Below are 24,217 nucleotides of genomic sequence, written 5' to 3'. Positions count from 1 at the left end.
CATTTTAAAACAACAAATTCTACATTAAAAACAAATGCTTTCACTGTTTTTGCAAAAACATGAGACTTATCCTAAGATTACACGTGGAAAGTGTTGGAGAGAAAAGAAAAGGAGGTAGGAAAGAGTGTACTTGGCCTGAATAAAAGGATGATTTTTCCTTCTGTTACAAATCCGGCTTTTTCTTTTCTCAGGAAGGATTGTGCTTTGCCTTCACAAGTGGTGTTTTTCAAAGCTCCGAGCTGAATTCTAAATCCATAGGGTTTGGCACACCGAGTGGGTGTACACATCTGCAGAAGAAGCAGGCTTTCTACATTTCGCCGAAGCTCCCATCTCCAGGCTCGGGGAGGAGATGCAGCCGCCTTGGGATGTGACGCGAATCTGAACAGTCTTAGAGCTGCTCTAAAAGAAGACATTTGTTCGCATCTCTGCCGGACTGCTATGCCAAGGGGACCGGCGAAGGCGTAGCATGCCAAGCAAGAGTGCACCTGCTAACCACAACGCCGGTTGTTGACATAGGTCCTAAGGACTGTAAGTAAATTTGACGTGCACCTGCAAGGGCTGAGCACAGTGGGTCTCCTCGCGATGCTCTCACCGTGCACAGCCAACCAGAGCAAGACAGAAAGAAGCAGACTCTTTGGCAAGGTCTCCCCACCCTGAGCAGCCACTGACCGTGGGCTGGTAGGACACAACAGCGTGAAAGAAAGTGGAAGAATTTGTTGATAAAAGCTAGGCTGGAGTTTGAAAGTCCCTGGTAAAAATGAAAAAGAAACCCAACGAAAAGGTTTAATAAGCACTTCACGGTCTACCTGAAACGGGTGGCAACCAGCCCAAAAGAAGCCAGCCACCAGCCTTATTCCCGACAAGAACAGCTTCTGAGCATTTAACGTGTTTAGCAGCTTTTCAGTTAACTTAAGCAGAGGCGGCAACTGTGAAAGTGTTACGGATATTTGAGCAATAACGCCTCCACATAAAAATAAAGCTGCTGAGAGATGTTTTCAAGCAAAAGGCACTAAAATAAAAGCCAGTGAAACTTCAGGAGACCTTCTTCTAAGGCAGAAATGAACAAATCTACTAAGAGACCGGATGGACCAAACCCTCAGAGAAGGTTGGCAGGGAAACAAGCCTGGAAGCAGCCTGGAACACAGCAATGAAATCACCGATTGAAGGAAGCCACAGGAGGGGACTTTGTGGCCACACCACTGCACATTTAAGCATCTGTCTCCCAGGCATATATCCACATAATGCAATTCACCATATCCAAAACAGACAGCTGAGCGCTCTCCTACAGGACCGCAGAAAATCAGGAACCACTGAAGGAGACCCACCACAGGCAGAACCACGGTGCGGAAAAATGTAAGTCTGTGAGAAAGCCTGAGGGCAGAGATAAGGGCTGAAAAGACTTCATCTGAGCTGGAGATCAAGCGACTACCTCCTTTATTCAGGCACTCGGAAGTGCTGCCAAGGGCGATGGTTGGAGTCAGCCCATGCTTTCTTTCCATCCTGCCTGTTGAAGTTGCTCCAGGTTTCACGGGTTTGTCAACAGGCCAGAGACAGCAAGGCAGCGAAGGGAGGAGAAACCAACAGGGTGCGATCATCTGCTGTGGAAGAGACCTGATCGCTTATTCTCTCTCTACTGAATAGCTTGGCCTGTTCAGGTCTCTCGCTCTCATCAACACACTTACTAGCTTAGCTGCTATCCACAAATCCTATCCGTCCTGGCACAAGGACCCTTTGAAGTGAGAACACACAGCAATGGCAACATCGTCATGAGTGCAGACAGGATCGGTGAAGAAGATCAAGACAGGCAAAATGAACCAGACCTGCAGACTCTGCAGTTAGGTGCATACCTGGAGCTTTCTTCTCATATTTCATCCTTGGAGGGTGCCCTGCTAGTATCGGAGCATGATTTTGGATCTATACAATGCAATGGCTTACACGTTGGCTTAATCTGAAACCCAGTGTAGAGGTAACTTTTGATGTCCATGGTCTTTCAGCCTTTAGGAGAGGAGGTGGATGCCCCCTCACAAGAAGAAAGAACTGGTGTGTAAAAAGATGGATAGCACTGGCACCATTTCTTCTGGCCACCCAGGTCTTGGAAAGCCTAGTTTTAGCAAGGAGCTCTGGATAATGAGTATCTCCCCATAGCTGTGTCTGAGTTGCAGGAGCATGAATTAGAGCAGGATCATAGATGCAGCCTTGTTCGTAACCTGACTTTCTCCGGGCATCTGTCTGCAGGGCACTTAAATGGCTGCATACACTGCATAAAGGGCCAAAGCAGGTACTTTAGGAAACTAACTTTCCTTCCTAGTTGCCATCAGCCTACATGCGTGGTTCTGTACGTTTGTATCTTCACTACTGAATTTAGCTGATCGTCTTGGAATCTGCTTGTTTATCTTTTCCTCCCCTTACAAGCACAGGTGCAAACCATCTCTCCCAAAAGCAGTGTAAAGTAAGCAGTTAATAGAAGCAGAAGGTCAGTAATGGCATTACAACTTCCAATTTTACAATAATAGCCATAAGATGTGGTTGCTTTACACTGCTGCTTTCCTAAATCAGGGGCAGAATGGGAACAGAATCCTTTTCAAGCATTTAGCTAAACAGCCAGCAATGAGATTTAATTTAATTCAGAAAACAGGTTCTCACTACTTCTTTCAGAGAATTTCACAGGCCGTGACTGACAGAGATGATGTGGCTGCCACCAGCTTACTACAGACTCAAAAAAATTAGGCACCTGACCTGCTGGATAACTCAGAAGGAGGCATTAGCTGCCCACAGATCCAATACAGCCAACTGAGCGAGCAATTAACTGGTGACTAGAGAGAATTAAACTCCTCAGAAAGATAATCCCCACAAAAGCCCTACACACAGAGCTGGAAGCTGCATAGGTCTAGCTAACAAAAAGGCTGAGAAATGGATGTTTTTGAGCTCTTCTCCCTCTCCAGAGCTTAAACCTCTCATTTGCAGCTGCATGTTACATGCTCCCGTGTGAATCAGAGCCTTTTGTCAGAAGAAAGCACCAATTCAGCAGGAATTATTTTAAAGGTTATTATTTTTGATGATTACACCCATCTCAGCTTGAAGTCATTCAGGAGTGCACCCCAAATCTGCCAGCAAAGTGTGACCACGGAGATGGATGTGTTGGTCCCTCATCCTTCCCCTCCCCGGGCTGCGCTGGGTGACTGCTCAGTTATGAACGTGAGAGGAAAAAGCGATGGGCAGAGGTGGTCCACGGGCACCAGTGACCCCTGTCCCCAGTGGGCACTGCCCTCCCTGTCCCCGTTTCGGTGTCCACGCTGAGCCCAGCGCTGCGGGCAGTGGGAAGGCAGGGCACCCCAGCGGACACCGCTCCATGCCCCCACCCCGCACTGACTCCAGGAGCGGAGGGCATGCTTTGCACTGATTTGTAGGACCAAATCCCAAAATCCCGGGCTCTGTGGAGATTGGGGATGGTGCGTTTTCAGCCTGGGGGAGTCTTTGCTTCCAGTCAGGGGACAGAAGCATCCCTTTTCATCTCACCCTGGCAGTAATAGCTTCAGTACAATTTATGCAACAATAGATTACAGGTATTTACTAGCACTTGCATAAACCAGCAACAAAAAAATGCCTTTTCTGTGGTTTGGGGCGAGTGGAACATTGAAACATGTAAAACCAACCTTTACAATCAGAGTTGCTACAGGATTTCCTCCAACCGTTTTGTAATGTGCCTGTGCTCAACTTTCTTCCTTGTTAAGCATTTAATATAAAGTTTACCTGCGCTTCTTCCTTTCACCGACGACACAACTTTCCCTGGTTGCTAGACCAAGACTGCACTTTTTAAAAAGGGAGAAAACAGCTTTCTGGTGTCACCAGGTAATTTCCCAGGAAGCCGCGAGAGGGCAGGTTGTGTTCTCTATACAGCTCGGTTCAGCCAGAGTTCTACAAGAAACTGTTAAAACCAGTCACAGTTTTAAAGCCCTAATTATTAAACTAAGGCCCTGCGAGTGGAAAGAGTAACGCACGGATCTTTGGCCCTAGCTTTTTATATGTGCATAGCATCAATTTAATGCCCTCATCGCTTTTCTTCTGGAAAGGCAAGCACCTTTCTACTCAGTTTACAAGTGAGAACTGAGCAACTCTCCCGTTTTACCCACCTGCTCTTAGGCAAAATCAGTTCTATGCTATGCTACATTTTAGTAGCTGCTATGCTACATTTTTTACATTTCTCCCCTGTCTTTCTCTTTCCTCTATCCCACTGCCACTGTCAATTACCCATAACCAGGGCAGCTTGCAAAGCAAACACTTGGGACAGCAGTATCCAAACCTCCAAGGTGGTGAAGCTAGTTAGGCATGCTCTATGCCCTGTGAGCCCAAGGAAAAAATCTGATTCACCCTTGGAAGTAGAAGCCTAGACTGTCTCCTAAGCTTTGGCATTCACATCACATAAAGGACAAAAGGGTGTCAATCTCCATCCAACAGCGTGTCTCTAAATCAGTATTTAGCAGGAACTGGTGTATGTGAAGACTCATAGTTTTGTAGTGCTGGAAAGTGGCTGACATCTCCCCCTTGAGAAGGGCACACGGAGATCTCAGACCTAGCTACAGACACTGATCAGGGTCCAACTGATGTGACACATGCCCATCCCAGGTCTCTGGAGACCTCAGCTGATGTCCTCAGCACCAAATAACACTGGTCCCTACACGGTAAAAAACCCTGAAAGGCAACCTGGATTGGGAGCTAGAGTACTAGGCTGAGCGGCTGTACAAAAAGTGCTCCAACCATTGACATCTTGGGCATGAGACAGGAACAAGTGCGCTGGGACCCCCCAAAGGCACCACAAAGGTAAATTTTGTGAGTTACATATATTCAAAGCTAAGTATATGTGAAGACCTACTGAGATCTTCTTTCTAGTCCACATGGCTAGTATTGAGCAGGCCTAGAAGAAATATCAGAAAGCGTTACTAACCAGAATTTTTTATTCAAGGCTACAAAAGCAGAGTTTTTCTAAGACTCAAGACCTTACAAAATGCAAAATCTGAGCGCTCCATTAATGTGACATACTATGCACCAAATCTGACACAATACATTCAGGAGTTGATTTGCTGTGTAAAAACCCTCTCTCAAGATAACATAGGAGAGCCACCCAAATATGGTCCAAATCTATGTCTAAATAAAGAAATATACAGGGAATGTATAAAGGAATGTTTAAGATGGGGTCTCGGGAGTGCCACATCCAAACTTCATTCCCCTACCTGCAGACCTGGGTAAGGAGAACTATCTCAGTCTTGAGTCCTGGGTCCCAGACTTTGGAAATGTAGGTCTAAATTCACGAAACAGTGCAACAGAGCCAAAATAGAGAAGCACGAGCACCATTTTCAACTTCTGTCACAGGTCCCTAACACAGAGGTAAAACACAAGTGTATATCTAGCTGTCAGGGAACTCCTGTTCTTAAATTTCAGGAGAATTTGAGTTTGGAGGTTTACCTACTGCTAACATCAGCTTGATTGGAAATAATGTATGGAATTGATCACGCTTCTGAAATAAACTGTAACAATGAAGTTCCTATAGTATTTTGTCAAACAGCAGGATACATTTTGAACCTTAAAAAAAGACTACATTATTCAGAATATTTATTGATAGTTGTAAAATAGTATGTTATTCTAATATATATGTAGAGTTAGTAACTTTCAGCACATCTCTGAGCTGCTAAATGAAATCAAAAACACCTTGAGGTGAAAAATTATCTTGGTTATTCAAGTTGGCTTTCTTCTATTTAGATTCTTACCTGTCTTGATCTAAATCTATAGAGGATGACTTACAAGTGTCACACACTCCAGATAATGTTTGGTAATGAGAAAAGCCTGGCCTGTCTTGGGCCTTGCACATGTGTACCCAGAGACTTTATATATTACAATTCACAAGATAACAGGAAAACCTGAATGAGAACAATGTAGTCAGCTGCCGAAGGAGCGTGTGAGAAATTCTCAGCTAAGATCTCAGTAGGGCAATCAAGGTCACTTCCTACAAGAATAAGCAAAGAAACAAAGCAAGGGCATTAGGCCTCTTCCATGTACTTTTTGGGGCTGAAGCTCACATTCATCAGTGGTTCAAAACCTCTTCTCTGCCTTTGGTGCTGGAGAAGTACAAGCAGCAGAACAAGCGTGGCCAGAGCTATAAGTGCTCCTCCAATTGTGGATCCAACCATGACAGCCCATGCTTGGGTTTCTTCAAGTGAACCTGGAAACACGAAATGTCTGAAGTGAGGACAGCCCACAATTTCATTTCTCAAATCACATGGAAGAAAGAAAATATCCCACAGTCTGGTAATTATGATTACTTGTGTGGCTTAGAGACCCAATGGCCACGGGGGAAGGTGGTAATGTACCGTGTAACCGACACACATACCAGAGCCAGAGATGTTTCCTGCCAGAGGAGTCTACAGCTGAATTTAAACTTCAACCTTTCATACAAATTAAAGTGTTGAGAATGGGAAAGATTAACAGTAACAAGACAAAAAGACCATTCTCTTATCTAATTTGGCCAAAATTATGAATGCTTTATGCAATTCTTTCGATAATGACATTTCAGCATAGCTGTTTCCAAGTTATTTTGGTCAACTGAAAACCCTCAAATTTTCCTATAGACCACAAAGCAGCCTATTGTCAAACTTTTAACTGAAAACACTACTTAGTGTGGTTATCCCGACTGGCTCCAGATCGCATCCTCTGATTTTGAACCACTTCTGGGGAACCACTGTCTTCTAAGATAATATTGCCCATTCTTATAATAACCCTGCTCCACTTGGCTAAAATAACTTTGTGTTTTCATTTATGCTTTCAGAAGCAACAACTGCCTGCTGTCCTGTTCTGAAAAATGCTACATATACTGAGATGGCAATAATTACATTTGACTAAATAGTCACCAAAAACTCTCAAAAGGATTTAAGGTGTTTAGAAGGTACTTGGACACAAGGGCTTAAATCCATATGGCTCAAGATGTCACACTGACTATAAAAGCAACCAAAAGTTGTGTGCCCCAATCTGCAGTCTATGCCAACAAGCGAGTTGAGGGCAATCGTGCCCAAATTCAGTAAGATCACCAAATGAATTGTTTACCACTTTATCATCTCTCAAATAAGACCCAGCAATGTATTACCTATGTTGATTTCTAATGTGGTTACATGAAGTAGAATTAGCAAGTTATATATTTAGATAAAAGAGAAGGGTTTTAATGTAAAAACTTTATTCTCTGAACACTGAGCACGCAGACAGGGATAGATACGCTGCTTCACAGTGAGATAACAATTTATTTAGGGGGAGTTGAGAAGCAGCAGAATCACAAGCTGCCTTTATTCCTCTCTGGGTACCTCATGCCCAAAGGGGCAGCAGCATTTCCAAAGCAGGAGTGAGGACAGTGGTCCAGAGGGAGGAAAACTTAAAGCTCCATAAAAGGGGAAGTTTAAATTTTCAGGGAAAATTCTGGGGACACCCCTGAGAAAAGCACTGCAGAAGCAGCTAGCATGCCTCCACAAGTCAGGGCTCCCCTGCATGAATGCAGCCTGAGGACAAGAGTTTCAATCTTTCACAATCTATAGACCTTTCAACAGCCTCCACAGATTAAAACCACAGATATATGGTAAGCATTTAGAAGAAATTCCTGGCCACATAGGTTAGATAAGAACCTACTGCCTCTCAAAGGAACACTGAGGTGGAGAAAGAAACTGCTCAGATTTAATCTTTGGTAAAGCAGCTGAAGCATGGTTTTCATGCATTTCTTCCACTTGTGCCTTTTACAAATATTTGTAACTCATGTTGCAAATTTTGGATTTTGTGCATAAATACTTTGATTTCTTGTTTTTTGTCTTTATCTTATTTGTGTCAAAGGTAATTCCAAACTAATAGACAAATCCTAAGGCACATCACACCTATGGACATGGAAAATTTTTAAAATTGGGGTTTTGTAACACAAAACACCCAGGTACATCTCTCCAGCATATCCAAAGATGAATGGAGTTCATCTTTAATGAGATTCACGGTGCAGTATTACTCAGGGCTCTGTGCAAAACAAGTATTTTCTAATGACCGGCGTTAGCCAGACGAGCTCCCTGGCAGAGTGCCTGACCTGTGACAGGTTACAGGATCCTGTAACAGGCATAAACAGTGCTGGGAACAGGAGCCAAAATCAAAGACTCCTCAAGCCCAAAGGAGCACCGTTGTCAACACTGGAGCAGTTCAAGTTGATGCGTTTTGCAGCAGAGCAAACTAAGTATGTGCAGACTTGTAGTTACCACAGCTTACCTGGTGAGTTGTAACTACCTCTGTGTGCTACAATATGTGATAGCTAGTGAGCGGGTGAATAGAGCCGTGCGTTTTGTGAAACGTGCCTTATTTTCCATATGCCTGCAGCATTGAAGATGTGAGCTGTCTCATCGCTTGGCCTGGAACAGCCTCTACACCTCTGAGACGTACCTGGCAGGTCAATGGCATAGGTGTAGCCGAGCTGCTCCGCGGTTTGGAAGAGCTCGTCGTTGGTCACAGGAGGGAAAAAAGGGACCATGTTATACAGTCTGTTGTGACCGATGGGCGCCAGCTCCTCAGGCCAGGCGTTGTCAGGGGGGTTAAACCGCTTCATCCACTCGTCAAAGATGGCATCGGTAAAGGAGTGAAGAACCTGCAAATCCAGGCATGGGCACACACATTTACTAAACTCTTTCAGAACTCAACAGCATTTAAAACACTCTCTCTTAAGGTGGCAGAAGCTTTTGAAAGAGAGAGGAGGGTAATCTAATTTAGGTGGGATTTACGGAATGGGAAACCAGGAAAGCTTGTGAGAATGGAGTAAATTGATCTCCTGCATGGGACATTTTGCTGTATGTGTCTTTGTTGCTGCTTGTTCATAATAAGCTCTTTCTCCAGACAGTTTAATATCAGCTGACATTGAATGGGCAGGTCCGTCCTCCCAAGTGAGGGCCCACTGAGCTCATTCGGGTGAATGTACCTTTCAAACGTATTTTAATCTTTCTCATCTCTCAACAGGTAGGGAAAATTGGGGGAAATTTGATTCCTTCATGCTCATTTTAGAGCATGCCACCAGCTCCACAGCTCCAGGTACCCATGAATTTGGTCAGGTCTTACCTGGTGGGTTTATATGTCTATAAAGCACTAATACGGGAAAGTTGTTTCAAACAACTATTAAAAATGTCTGTGGCAATTCAAATTAATTTCTGATGTACTCAAGTTTTTTAGTTACAAACCTGGAAAAAACTTAGAAAATATCCTATAGAAAATAATCTTGCATATCAAATTACACAGTGAATAGCACAGTGAAATGAAGATTTCATTGTGCAAGAAAGAAATTCATGTAGGAATTCAAGGATTATTAAGGAAAAATGCTGGAGAACCACTACATAAGTATTCAGACTAATTTCTCCAACAAAAGATTGCAAATTAAAATAAAGGTAAGAAAGAAATTAATTGTATTAGAATTTCTCTGTATAGTCACTGTGGTTTAATCTAACAAAGAGGAAAAGAAATTGGCATGAATTTATTAGGAGAGAAAGATGTGTAAGCAGAGTCAACCCTTGGCTTTTTATTTGCACATTGCTGTTTGTGCTGCTCATTGCAGTGCAACGCTGTACCAATGCACCAGTGAAATCCCATTATTTCTATTTGCCAAATGACCCTGAAATTCGATGCGCTTTCTTTTAGCCTGCGAATTTTGAAACAAAGAAACAAACTACTCAGTCTACTGGTCTAAAATAACTAGCCCCACTTTCAGTTTATCTTGTTCCTGTAAAATTGTCTGGTACAAGCCATTAAATTTAGATAGCACGTAATGGAAGTGTTCAGGGCACCATGACTTGGAATAGCAGCTCTTCTCCCTAGAAACTTATTTTCTATTTTACAAATCACCTTAAGATTTCTTCCCTCTTTATTTGATCATTATGCAGGCGAGGCAGCATTCAAGAAAAGAGAAAAGATTTCTCCTTTTCTATTTAAAGGACTTATTTTTAGGGAATTCACTTTACTTCTGTTCTGCAAATCTCTGGTGAGATAGCTGCCTTTGAGCCACTGCCATTCACGCCGGGGGAAAAAGACATACCACAAAGATGGGATCGTTGGCAGCTGCGTGAGGGAGAACACTGGTCCCATTCAGGAAAGAGTGAGCCAAATTATGAAGGCTCAGCATCGGCGAATTAAGGGCTCCACCTGGTTTATCAAAGCCCTCCAGCGCATTCCTGCGGATGGGTGAAAGCAGCATCAAGTAACCATATTTTGCTGACAAACACGCATGTAAAGAAAACCCATGACCCAGCCAGCTCTGGAGAGGCGGAAGGACAAACCTGAAACTGAAACTGGAATTGCGGAAAAAAGGGGGGCTGTCGAACTCCCGCAGGGAAAGGCACCTCCTGACGTCCTCCGCGGTGGGCAGCTGCTCGCTGGAGGTCCCAGGCGGCCTCCGCCGCAGCGGCCCTTCATCACTCCCATTGCACAGCGTGACCAGGCGGTTGTAGTCATCCAAGCTGAGCGTGAAACAAAGAGGCACAAGTCAGTAGAAGGTGATGACTTGTTGGCTTTTTTCTCCCAGAGTATCAAAGAGGCCTCGGCTATACGTGCGAGAGAGCAGGGGTTAGGGACTGACACCTCCCGGGGCATCTCGGTTCACCTCCCGTGGCCTGGGAGCTGAATTTATTGCAGGACTGCCACTGTGCCATGGCTTTCTGTGGCTCTGCGTCCTCTGTGGACCATCAGTCATTTGGACCAAGAGCTACCAGGTTCGTTGTCCACAGAGAGAGAGAGGATGCTTTAGAAAAGGCAGGCACAACTCCCTTCATGCCTTCTTCCCTCCCGAGGGCTTTGGAAGAACAGGTTTTGCCAGACAATCTAAAACAGTCTTGAATTTTGAATTGACGAACTTTCAGTCCTGAGTAAGGACTACTGTTTTAACTCTTGACAAAGAGGAAAAAAAAACCCAGGAAAGTCCCACTGTGGGGTGGACTGAGAAAATGCAAGGAATGACAGAAAACAGGATTTCACTTTCCATCCCTCAACCCCTTTAGAAGCAAAGCAACTGCAATGCATTACATCCTCTTTTTCAGGGCCTGGAGGACATCCTGCTGTTGCAAGGGTTGCTCACTAGCTAATGGGGAGCACGTCCTTGTATCAGGGAGAGAAAGAGGGAAGGAGGAGGAGAAAAAGAGTGTAACACTTGTGAAAAAATTCTGTGCTATTCAGTACGAAATGAATCGGCATTTTCAGAAACTCCTGAAGTAAACAACAGCCCTTCTCTATTCAACCTTGGCAAGGCAAAAGTTTAGTCACTTCAGTTTTCAAGAAAAAAACAAAGCCCTGTTTATCTTAGAGAAAAAGTAGGGGCAAGATTTAAAGCCAACTGGTGCCTAAAGCTAGAATTTCAAGTAGCTCTTTAGGTCCCCAGAGAAAGAGAGTCTTTTGAATAGCCCTGAGCTCTCGGTACCTCCATCTGACTGACTGCACGCTGCCCCGGAGCTGACAGAGGAATGTTATATGGGTATTGTGACCGGCAGCATCTTAAGTCGTAGCACCCCAATCCTGCATGTGGATCCCTTGTCAAAGCCCTGCTCTCACCCAAATCAGTATATGCCTACAGAGAGCTGGCAGCAAGCTGCTGGCTGTCTCTGTGTTGTTTTCCATGTGAAATCTCAGCCACTTTGAAGTCAATCCCCAAACTGCACTAAATACATCAGGGTTAAGGTCTCACCCAATACAAGGGAACAGATTTTTCAGCCTATCTCTAGCTTCCTAAATGCCAAAACAGTTTTCTTTTTCTGCTGCCAAAATCAGTTGGGTGTCTCTTACAGACAACTGACACACAGACATTTCTTCTTTAAGAAGATACTTGCCAATGTGCAAACTCTTCAAACTTTTGGCAGCCTCAAATTGGCTGAATTGACTAAAATCCTGTACCAAAAGAATCATCTTTTAAAAATATACTTCCATGATACCAGGGGGGGAAGTTTACACAGCACCATCTACACACAAACTGACCGTGATTCCCAGTTTTAAAAAAGACATCTTGGCTCTTTTCCTGCCGCTCAGTCACACCGAGAGCAGCCCGCGCTATCAATACTGAATGAAAGCAACGTTTGGTGAGTATGCAAGCTTGCCCTAGATACTCTCTTACCTGTTACAAACTATTTGCCACTGGGAGAACCTGGAGCTCAGGCTGATCAGCCCCGGGTCATCCGGCCGCGATGCTCCAAAGAGCTGGTCCGTGCAAACGTCGCACTCGTTTCTACCCATGGCGAAGTTCCAGTAGGGCAGCGCGAAGGAGTCGTTGCCCATCAGTCGCTGCAATGGAGAGAAATGCGTTAGCAGGGGATCACCTTCAAAGGAAAGAGAAAGAAAGGGACTCCTGCAAGGTGTTTCACTGGGTATTCACTGGATATTTCACTGGATATTCTGCTTTTCGTTCTGCATTTCAACTACATGCATTTCAGAGCGCTCTTCCAACTCCTTGCACAAGATTGGGGCATTAAGTCAGTCCAAGCAAGGACACTGTCCCTAGTTTCTCCACTGTTGGCCTGTGCTTCTTTTGGCCATGTTAGGCTTTCTAGCAACTCAGAGACCAGGAGCAGAGATGAATTGAGCCTTAAGCAACTAAGAGGCTTTCTGAGTGATGTAAGTGGGTAATGGGTAAAATTGTGCATGTGGTTTGCTTTCACTCCAGAAAGGCTAGCCCTGGGGAAGAATCTGAACTTGTATTAATAGAGGAATACAGTGCATTTGCTTGTGCTTGCTTGTTAGATACGATTTCACGCAAGCAAGATCCTGCAGCTATTTTGATACCAACCATTTTCATTAGAGATCTGCAAGGTTAAAATACAGTAACACTGCCAATGTAGAAGTAATGCAAATGGAAATGAGTCAATGCTTTGGCAACTGACTGTCGGGCATGTTAACATATATTTCTTTAAAAGATGTATTGCTAAATATATGTATGTATTAAATGTATAACGTAGCATATTTAAAGGAGGTAATATTTTGAGTTGCTTTTGTTAGGAGAATATCTTCAATGTCAGCAGACAATATCTGTTACCAAGTTTTATGCGTAGGTGTTGCTTTGATTTTATTAATAAATACTGTTAATTCACGTCTTCTGTCCTCTGTTGTGGAGATGAAGAAAAAAAATCTCCATGATAACCTTCACATCATTGTTCACGGTGAGAAACTGTTCAGTCCTCAGTATCTTGAAAGCACTAATTTCACTTTAAACAAAAAAAGATCAGTGAGCAAACACTCCTGGGAGTTTGGCTAAGACTCTATCCTAGGAAATAGCTTACCCTTGGCTGGCTCGACAAAGTCACGTAGCAAAAGAGAGAAGCTGCATGAGGAAAGGGAAAGGCTGTTCAGCTAACCTGCAGGTCTCTCTCCAGCAACAGCAAATGGTACCTATGCCAAGTAACAAAGGCAGGTCCTTGATGGGAGAAATCAATACCTGTGAAGGGGCGGCCAGGTCCTACAAAGGGAAGATAAAAGAAGAACTTAGGCACCAAATGAGGCTCGAGAGAAAGACAGCACCTTCTTCTATTGCCTGGAGTAGAGTTAAACAAAAACCTGCAGCTCTGCACCTTTGGAAAGAGCGCACACGTCAGAAGGTACAACACTTACACGGGACAAGGGAAACAAACTCCTCTGTGGATATTTGCTTCAGTGCTTCTTAAAACTTCACATTCCCCCAAAAGTTGGATGTTGTGAACATTTCTTCTCACTTTAGTGGATTTTGGTTTTAAGAAGCAGTTTTATTGTCTAAAATCTTAGCTCCTTGCTCATAGGTAGCACATTATCTCATTCTCCTGCTCAGCCGCAGAACTTACACCATGTACCTACCTATCAAGAGAACCTCAGCATTTTCTGTAACGTGCCAACAGTAATTCAATGTCCTTTGCCAGTTTTCTTCAAATTTTGCTTGTTATTTCTTGTATTGTATTATATCTCTTGCTATTTCACGTGAGAACTAAGACACTCAAAGACTAGAGGCTTCAAACCACATATGGATTTGTTTATCACTGCAGCAAGCTTAAACCCACATATTAATTTATTTATCACTAGAGCAGCACTAGATGTTGCCTCTTTCCCTTTCCACATGACCGTCCTGTCCCCTGAAGGACCTTTGGTCTTGCTAGGCCAGAGACTGCTTCCTTCAGCCGTGCAAAATGGAACAGTGTCAGAAGGGCACACTGAAGAAAACCCCCTGCAGGGTAGCAGATACCCTCTAGCAGGGAGGTAGATATGGGCTGTTCAGCTTGCGTGTAGGACTGCCAGGTAGAAAAGCCATACTGGTGCCTCATCCTGCAAGAGCTGGGCTTTGCAAAATGGGGCTGGCATAGGTACTTCTGTCTAGAAGAGCAATGAGGACTAAGAATCTGGATATGGGAGAAAGCATGGGGTTAGATACCCAAACTTCTAACCTGGTTTGGTTTTAAAAGCTGGCTGCGGTTAGTCAGGCAAATCCCATACTTGGCGACTTGCTGAAAGCCACAGAAAGCAGTAGCACTCTGGTCCCCAACGTCTCCGCAGGGCCTCTGCCTTCAGCACTGCACAGCCCCTTTCCCACTGCTGCTGCAGCTACCTTGTCCTGTGGACCAGGAACATCTTTTTGAAGTCAATCACTGCCTGACCACACTTCAGTTCATCCAGCGGTGGAGCCTGAGAACTGTCTCCCTGTCAGAGGGAAGATGCACCAGGAGTGCGGCTGGTGTGCTCCAGCCACCACGCGGTGGGGGGACCGGACCGCAGCAGGTCTGAAGCACACCTCCCTCGGCTGCAGACGGCCACCAGCTTCTCACCACCAACTGTTTCACTCCACAGATCTGCTCCTACTGGGATTCGCTGCTCGATGAAGTAGCACAGCTGTGTTAAGCATACTTACCTTTGTTCAGCAATGATACTTTTCACCTTTTCCTTTACCTGCAGAGCCCATTGGATAAGAAAAGCACTAACCTAAAAGCGTGTCTCTGACCGAGTAGTAATGAAGCCATACAAAGTAGTTATAAATACTACAGTTGGCAATTTGGGGTTCCTCTCCGGTGGGACCAAGCAGACTTATCCAGTGCTGAGTTGCAATTACATAGTCTGGGTGAACGGTTGTCTTTGCACGGTCCAGAGCATCAAAGAACTGCTCTCTCTCCTCTGCCGTCAGGGAGTGGACATCCTTCCTGACAACTGCTGGCTTCCTCACGTTGCACTCGGGGCCGGTCCAGCCAAACTTGCAGTCACCACAGTTATAGCCAGCAAAGTTTCCTGAATCAAGAGGAAAAGTGCAGTCATGACATTATGAATCAGGGAAAACTAACAGTGAAATGGTGAAAAATTAAGAATTAGCACTCTTTTTCCCCAGAGACATCGGTTCCTGGAAAGGACAGCAGCTGAGCAGACTGGCAGCTTTGCCAGTTGCCTAGCCAGAAGGATGGCTCGCTTCCCAGAGCCACGGCAGGGCCAAGAATCACACTCAGCCGGTTGGGGAGGTGAAGCATTGGGTAATGGGCTTGACAGCCCGAGGTGCTCAGAGCTCTGCGAAGCCCTCAGGCACGTGAGGAGTCTCAGCGAACAGAGGGCTGAGCACTTCAGGTTAAGCACGTGATGAAGTGCTTTGCTCGTTTGGCTCTCAAGTATTCCCAGACTTCGAGGATCAAGCCCGAAAAAGGGTCAGTTCACGTGGATCCTTAAGCACAGAATAAAATCCCCAAACAAAAGAGTTCTCTTAAGGACAAAACTTCGGAAAAACTAACGTCTGTTAACAGCGTATCTGAGACCCAACACAATCCAGGACAAGCACCAGGGGTGCTGCAGGTCACGCTTTAAGCATTATTAAATGGTGCTGCAATAAGAGCCTGAGAAACACTGCAGTACCGTCGTTCCCCGCTGGCATCGTTCCTAAGGTGAGTATCGGGTCCGCTCTAGGCTATTACTCAGATGCTCTAATGTGGTGGAAGAGCCCAGGAAAGCAGAGCTTGTTTTAAGCATGGCCTCTCACCCACCGTGGCAGCCAGCCAGCAGCAGCAGAGAGGCCCTGCTACAGCTCGCTTTGCCTTTGCCAGGGGAAACAGGGAACAACCGACCGTTCCTGCGGTGGACATCTGCCTCCTGCCCGCACGCAGGCGGGCTGCTGGCGTAGCGGTGGGGTAGGACAGCGGGCATCGCTGCCGGGGGAAGGAGGGAGCAGAGGGGCAACCAGGGGTCCTCTGGGATCTGCACTCAGTTCTCCAAAATCTGCACTGAGAGTCCCTAACCCCACCTTCCCTCCAACCCCACGTCCACACTCACTCCACAACAACCATGCCAGTCGTCTTCCAAAATGCCACAAAATCTTACTGCTCCCCGCACATATAGGTGCTGCTGGACCCAGGACAGGCTTCGGGCTAACATGGAGATGGGGAAGTGGCTTATGAAGTGTTCCTGGATGGGCAGACATCCCCAGGCTGTAGGGTTAAGTCTATGAGCAGAATAACAGTTAACACTAAAGATTTCAGATTGTCAGGGGCTACAGGGCTTATTACCAATTTCAAAGAACCCCAAGGTTACAAGGGCTGCTACCAAGAAGGCTGTGTAGCTTATGGCTAGCTCTAGGATAAGGGCTGCTGAGCTCTAAACATTTGTGACAGACTCCTGTGAGACCTACCAAGAGGACATAAGGACTTTTAACTGTAGGTTTGGATAGCTTACGGTTACTTTGGAGGCTCTGAGATCTATAGGTTTACGTGCTATCATGAAGCTTAGGACCAGTGCTAAGGTTAGGGAACCATAAGGGTGAAGACTTCAACTAGGTTTTGGATCGTGCACAGCCCAATGGCATACCATGAAGAGAGTTTCCAGGTGTATGGCTTACCTTTTGTCCTGACGCAGGTAGGAGCAGCTGGGCTCAGCTGCCATGTTCCAGCTAGGACAGAAAACACCCAAAGCCAGGGATCTGCATTGGTTTGGGGGATGAAGACATATGCCAGAAAAAGCAAGCAGTTTATAGCTTTATGAAAGAAAAAAGATTGCATGGATATGCTATTATGATGAGGGCAGAGATTAAGATGGGGGGAAGCAACACGGAAAGTTGATTTTATCACTATATCCTGAGAGTTCCAGCAGAAGAGCACAATTGCTGTTGTGAATTTGGTGTACTCCACTATCCATATACTTGCTCATTCTTGACAACTCAGCCTAGCTATTAGGGCCCGTCACATACTCCAGTACTGTACTGACCAAACGGCAAATGTCAGGAATATCTTGCAACAGTGCCTAATCAGGCCATGTATATTGCACTTGTTTCAGTACAGGGACCATGAACTTCTGAAAAGCAGCTGTTTTCCCCTCACGCCCAAAGGTACACTTCAATCCTTTTTAAGAGAAGGGGGGCAAAGCAGGAATTAACCTCGAAAATATCTGTCAACAAACTTTTTTGAGATTGGCGGTCACGCTTCCAGTAATTCAAATGACCCATCTACTCACAGCGTTGGATAAGCATCACATTGAAATATAGCACTAACAGAACCAATGTTAGTGCAGGACCAGGTTTGTCCTCTCTGGTCTTGGTACAAGAACAAGACTCCACCAGTCACTTGTTGAGGCTCTGATGGTGCCCATTCCTCTCTCAGCCAGGGCCCTTTGAATCTACACAGCTCTTGATGCCCAAGATCATTTTATTGGACAATATCCATATTTTAGATATACTCCATGTGCCTCCTCAGGCTATGAAAAGAAATTTGCAAAAGCTTGAAATGATGAGTCATCTTTGTGGGGAAAAAAGCTTTTCTCCACCTATATGGCATCTGAGCCAGGTGGACCAATGACTCTTCACCTGTTTCCCTTGGGCAGGTGCTAATTATATCCAGTCAGTGCTCTGCAGGATTTTCTCCCTTAACCACCTAATCTATGAAGTAATCCAAGGGGTCCATTCTTTCCACTGCTTCACCAGACACTTTTCAGTGGGACGCGAGCTTTTACTGAGTGAGAAAGAGGACTGCAGTGAAGAAGAGACTGGCAAGCAAGAAGAGCCGATCTCCAGGGAAGGTGGTGTTTCACACTGCAGCATTTCTGCTGATTGTGTTGGACATTTTTGTAACATCCTCAGGTCTATTTGGCAATGTTCTTGTCAGAAATACACACAACAACACCTGATGAAATCAAAAGTTGCTTTTTGTCATTTTCTTTCAATAGACTCCATGCATCACAGGACTGTTGTTATGCAGCAGCTGAAACGGCGAGAAGCTGATGGAGGTCTGTGGGATCTCCCACATTGCAAACAGGAACGGCTGCAGTACTCAGACCCAGGTTTTTTATGAACCACCCAAACCTCTTTTTCAGCATTTGTCTCTAAAGCACTCTACCAGGCCACTGGTCTGGAAATGATGCATTGCTGTTTTCAGAAAGTTCATCTACTGCCTTGTGGACTTCCCACAGGATAGCACTGTGAAATGTATGTCCTAGTCTCTTACAACTTAACTTCGGTGTCTGCTACACTGGTGATGGTGGACTTCAATGGTACAGCTCTAGGAGAGCAGGAATCTCATATTACCAGGATATAGCACATAGTAGGGATTTTCAGTAAGACATTGGGACCCTTTCAAGATCCTTTTGAACACAGGGACCATAGGAACATGCAAGGATTCATGCCTTAGCATTTTTTTCCCTTCAGTGACTAACACATAGCAACTCAGCGTACTACATCTCTGAGGCTATGCCAGGGACCATGGAGATTACTCTCACCTCTTGTGGTTCCTAGAGAATGTAGTGTGGGAGGTCATTCTGGCACACAGGCAGATCAGGTCGCGAATGGGGTCCAGATGCTCCTTGCTTGTTCTACTGCTTTCAGGAATAACCGCTGTACTGCCGCTGGGCAAAAAAAAAATCATCTGAGGTGTCTTCCCCACTAACCCTTTTGTCTGGAGATGGGATCACATGCCTCGGAGCTGTCTTCTGTGCCTAATCTCACCATCATTAATGGTGCTCTTTCCCAGTCAAGATGGGTGAATCTGGCTGTTTCTGTAGGCACCATGGCCACGCTACTTCTCCCAGTGGGTCAGTTCACGGGCATGACACTGAGGAAAAGACACTTCTTATGACATGACACTCAGTACGTGTTAATAATACGCATCACTGGTGTATGCTAACACCAGTTATCACGTACCACTGTAGCTGCTTCTTAAGCCCAGTGATTGCCTGAGCTCACAGATGGGGATTTTTCTACCTCTGAGCAGTCAATAGCACATGCTTGGCCCTCAGACACTGAGCATAACACAAATTAGTAACTCCATCAACTCAGCGTCTTTTCTTCAGTAAAAAGGAACCGATCCAACCCTCACGATCTTCTGCCTTGTTTTATTATACCAAGATGAAATCTGAGCAGCTGCCATGCCTCTTCCTTCCACAGGGACCAGCTTAATACATATCATTTATCAGATGGGGAGAAAGGACTCCTTTTCAAACTACTTTAGCCATTGCATTAAAACAGGAGTTACATTAGATTTGAAACACCAGCATACTGCAGTATCCCAAGGGCAGGACCAGGATTGCTAGCATGTGAGACAAATGGTTAGCTCTTCCATCTCTTCTAGCTCTTCATTTGGACATACTGTTAGGCTGTAGGATGTGGAAGATCTGAACCTACCACAGGATTTAACAGGGTCATCAAGGTATGGTTATAATTTAGTATCCCACAGCCACATTGCCCTACAATAAGTACATGAAGTGTATTTTATAACTACTTCAAAAGCTCATTTTTACCTAATGGGAGGGCCATCATATCAGCTACATGGCTTAACTAGCAATTTGCTTACAGCTAAACAACAGAATTTAAACCTTCTGTCCTCAGCTTGATTATATATTGCACAAGAATGTGAAAAGATTATTTAAATTTTTTTTTTTCTCAGGAAACTTCCATGGAAACAAAAAATAGAGTAATGTTCAGTACATGCCCACATGTCAACCTTAGAAAGTGGCAGGGAAAAAAAAGAATGATAATTATGTTTAACTCCTCAGTGAACTCAAACTACGTCATTGTTTAATCATTATCAAAATCTGTACTAGCAACCACATGACTGACTGCAGTGGTTTTTTCACAATAATCTTCTGTACTGAGTTTTTAAAATGTGATACTAGATCTGTATCCCATTAGCACAATTTTATCCTCTAGAACTCAAAATAGCATTTAGCTCATAAGTCTTCTAAAACAGTATTCTTCTAAACTAAATTTAACTATGCCACTGAAATACTGCTTTGTTGTGTAATTAGCTACAAGTGTCAATTTTCAGGGTTAGACTAGTGCATCCAACATTTTGCCTAATTCAACACATACACCACACCTTATTGGAAAACAAATTACCATATTCCCCTTCACATAGTACTCCACACTGTCAGGAACCTGTCATCAGGTCATTTCAGTTTAAGAATTTATACAAATTGAATTAATACTAGGTGCACCCAAACCAATTGTAGCACACATACAATGATGCAAAACTGAAATTAGACAGGAACTAAAAACTCTTTGCTACCTCCCAGCTACATTCATGCCATAACCACATCTTTTTTCTAGAGATGGTATTTTTGTTGCCACCAACATATTGAGTGAAACATGAGACAAGCAGCATCGTGACAACAGACTTAAAATTGTCTTTTTGACCACAGCTCGTTGTACAAGAAGTGGGAAGTAAAGCTGGATATTTCTGTTGTACTAATCTTATTCTATTTGTCCCCAATTAAAGACAGACTAATGCATATTATCTGCTAAAGCCTAGAAATGGAAAATAAATGTGATTTTTTTTAACTTTCTTTCGAAAATCTATATTAATTTGAGAAAAAATATAAAAATAATCCAACCCCAGAATAACCAATCATCAATATTTGTTTGTGTTTGGGATTTTCTTCTCCCCCCCCCCCCCCAAATATTCAGCACCCAGACCTGGATGAATATGACTGTAACACATTTTTCCTCAGTGAGCAGCTACAACAAATGGCCAAATTTTCAGAGTTCCTTTTATCCTTAGTTACTAAGTTTTTAGCAGAAAGCTCAAATGGATTAATTTATTGTGAGAACTCCAGAATGCCCCCTTTGGAAAATCCTGGCCCCTGTTTCTCACAGCTCCTCCAAGTTTTCTACCATACAGCCATCAGCTATGTGACATGTTTAAATGGCACTGTCTAACCAAATATAATCAGCTACATGGCAATTGGAGTTCCTATAGCTTATTGTTTACACCATGTCTAAAATATAAATTAAACAGTATCAAGACAGCACTGGAACATGACCATTTATATTGTTAAAACGCTAGAAAGAGACTTGGTGTGGGTTGGAGTTTGTATAAGCCAGGAACCATTTCAAATAGGCAGTCTGCACATAAAACATTCATTTATAAAATAAGATACCTTAATAGTAGAGATTTACACTGTTCCATGTCCCTTTGAATGAGCATATTTAATTTATGTTACCTACCATAGGTACCATAACCCTAGATGCCTAATAAAGACCACACATCACACCAGTTAGAACTGTGGTGTGCAGACAGACAACCAGTGTATAAAACAGAATTTAAAAAATACAATAAAATACTAATAGACACAGGCATATGATTGCTGGCATTGTAAAAGCATCAGATCTAATTCAAATCCTGCACAGTTGTGAACTTCTTAGCGTTCTCCTACAAATATGCTTGCATGCAGCATCAAGCGGAGTAGAGCCCAGGAAACCTTTCTGAAAATCATCTTTAAGGATGCCTTCCACCTTAATGTTTTATCACTGGTATATTTAGATAATAAAGACTGCAAGGAGAAAGAGGAATACAAGTGAAATAAAAATGCAGCGAGAGAAACCAGATTTAAAGAGCCAAGGAGAGCAGACAGCTCAGCAGAAGAAAGGCTGAATGAAAGGACACTACATTCTGGTCACGTAACTTGGGACCCAGCCCTGCAAATATCAAATACTGGTGCTTACATCTACTTGGAGAAGCAAATGAATGTCTGCCTATGCAGACCATGTCAGTCTACACTACTTTTCAATTTACTCCCAGGTTTTGATGTCCTAATTACTTAGACTGTGTACATATTGCTGTATGCCCATGTGCTTCAGTGCTCTTCTGACTCAGTGTCTGTGCCTGTATGTGATACCTGACTTTAGTTTTGGAAGTACATAAGAACTTTTAAAATGAAAAAAACCTACATCCAATTTTTTTTGTAAAGTGTCTGGAAAAGTACTTCCACACAAGCATTTGAAAGCTAGTTAAAGAAAAAAAAAAAAAACCCAACGTATACTCTAAAGTCTGTTGTTGTTATTTTGAGTAGCTTCAGTAACAACGCCATGTATCCACTTAAGTCATCTGCCACTACCTCTCTGTTTTCAGCTGATAACAGCGTCGCAAAACTTAACTTCGTTGGCTGAAATTTTCTGCAGTGCTTCCTTCTCAGATTGATCTGGGTTCTTTTGATAGTGAGAGCCAAGGTATATTTTAGAGAAAACAGTTCAGCTAGTTCTAAGAACCAGGCTGAAGGAAAGCAGGCTATTCTTCCCATGCTAGAAAATTCAAACAACTTTTTTTCCAACGAGAAATCCCAGGCTGCATTTGAAATGTGCCTGGTAAGTGACTTCAGTGCTTGAGACGTGCCTTTTGCCTGACCCCTGGTACCACCTCCTGCCAGCCCTGCAAAGCAGTCTGGGCTGAGGCTGCCGTTCCTGCTCATTTTAACGCTCCTTCAACAAGGGCTGCTCCTGAAAAAGGGTCCTGTCGCCTTATCCTGCCCTGACCTCATCTTCCTACTCCCTCCCTCCTGCCAGCAGTAATGAACTGGTCTTATTAAAACCCGATCCTTTTGGCCAGGTTAGCCTTCAACCACATCTCGTCCCTGACCTGTTTCACCTCCAGCATGTGAACACAGAAGCCCATGTAAAGTCATGGGTGGGAAGGAGCGGCTGGAGATGGAGAGGAAAAGGACGGGATGGCCTCTTTGGTGGTTGTACAGACCCATTTCGGATCAAAAAGTGAGTTGTAGACTTAGTTAATGGTCCTGGGAAACACCCTGACCAGACATCCGCACATTTTCAGTGCACAGGGTTATGTCATGCTGCAAAGTACTACTCCAAGAGGAATAAATCTCTGAGCAATGCACACTGATCCAGGTTCACTCTGCCGTGATTAGCAGTGACAGAGGTTTGAACGCAGCACTGAAACATCCAAAACCCTGCAGAGAAAGGCGATGGGTGGCTACGGGGACAACTCCAGGGCCAAAGAGGAAAACCCAAAAGGCTGCACGAGAGAAAACACTTTTTCGACTCCGTTGCTCTGAAAAAGTGCTGATACTGTCATGAACATGGCAGTATTTTTAGGAAACAGATAACATTTGAAGCCTTCTTGATGCCTTACGCCACCAAGAATGTTGGTGGCCTTTGGAGCAAGGCTAGCAGACCCATCCATCCCCACCCCCTCGCCCCAGCACCCCTCTCACCCGTGCACCGACAGCTCTGGTTGAAGAACTTGAGGGGCCACCGTTCCCGGTCATCCACGTTTCGAAGGGTGTAGGGGCCGCTCCAGGGCCGAGCGTCCGCCCGCACCCCCTGACACCGTCCCCTGCCCTGCAGGGACCCGCAGACGTCGCCCGGCTCCGTCCCCAAGGCCGGGCAGCAGCGCTTCAAGCGAAGGGCATCCGCTGTCATGCAGGCACGAGGGAACTGTGCCTGCACCTGGGGGGGACCGCAGCAGCTCAGGTAGCCCAGTCCAGCCCAGCAGAGCCACCTCAGGGTGCCCATTACGGACCGGTGCCAGCTCTGCCTCTCCGCTGGACCCGAGCGAGCCGAGCAGGGAGATCTCCGCCATGGGACAGCCTGGCCTTGCCACGGCTCCATGCCCCTGCCAACCGGGATAATCCCTCTCACCGCCGAGGATGCTGGTGATGGGTGTTTGTTTAATCCCGGTCTCTAATTGCCTTGAATGCGGTGCAAAAGACAGGAGCTTTGGCTCTGCGGTGCCTGCCCAGCAGCCACAGCTTTGAGAGGGGTTTATATAGAGGTTGGGAGAAGCCCTCATTAGAGGGATTAGCACAGCACAAATCCTCGTGTTTTGCACATGACATCAAGGGCAGAAAAGACGCCGGCGTGAGACCAAGTTCTGCGGGCTCTGGCAGCTTGTCAGGAGGGCGAATGCCTTGGATTTATTTCTCCAGGCCTTTCATGAGCTTTGAGAAATTGATGGTCTCGTTTTAGCTGAGGTGGCTGGAGAAACGGGTTTAT

The 24,217-nt window shown here is 44.8% G+C and overlaps 1 protein-coding gene across 1 annotated transcript; it reads right to left on the bottom strand.

The window, feature by feature from the left end:
* Positions 1–4,934: 4,934 nt before the first annotated feature.
* DCT (dopachrome tautomerase) lies at positions 4,935–23,987 on the bottom strand. Its single transcript, XM_052785972.1, has 8 exons — positions 23,437–23,987; positions 14,959–15,258; positions 13,374–13,474; positions 12,140–12,306; positions 10,320–10,499; positions 10,079–10,214; positions 8,446–8,647; positions 4,935–6,214 (listed from the first exon to the last, which is right to left on the bottom strand). Exons 1-8 carry the CDS (start codon positions 23,831–23,833, stop codon positions 6,033–6,035), a joined length of 1,665 nt encoding a protein of 554 aa, XP_052641932.1. The 5' UTR covers positions 23,834–23,987; the 3' UTR covers positions 4,935–6,032.
* Positions 23,988–24,217: the final 230 nt, after the last annotated feature.

The sequence above is a fragment of the Harpia harpyja genome, chromosome 4 (genome assembly GCF_026419915.1).
Source record: "Harpia harpyja isolate bHarHar1 chromosome 4, bHarHar1 primary haplotype, whole genome shotgun sequence".
In the NCBI taxonomy this organism is placed as follows: Eukaryota; Metazoa; Chordata; class Aves; order Accipitriformes; family Accipitridae; genus Harpia; species Harpia harpyja.
Note: the sequence above shows the minus strand (reverse complement) of the source record. Positions and strands in the feature narration are given on the sequence as shown.

Excerpts from the sequence above, each read along its gene's own strand:
- DCT (XM_052785972.1), bottom strand. The coding sequence starts at position 23,833 with ATGGAGCCGTGGCAAGGCCAGGCTGTCCCATGGCGGAGATCTCCCTGC. Across the intron at positions 10,500-12,139 it reads TGGCAAATAGTTTGTAACAG|CTTGGATGACTACAACCGCC; the intron begins GTAAGAGAGTAT and ends TTTCACGCTCAG. Across the intron at positions 6,215-8,445 it reads CTATGCCATTGACCTGCCAG|GTTCACTTGAAGAAACCCAA; the intron begins GTACGTCTCAGA and ends TCGTGTTTCCAG.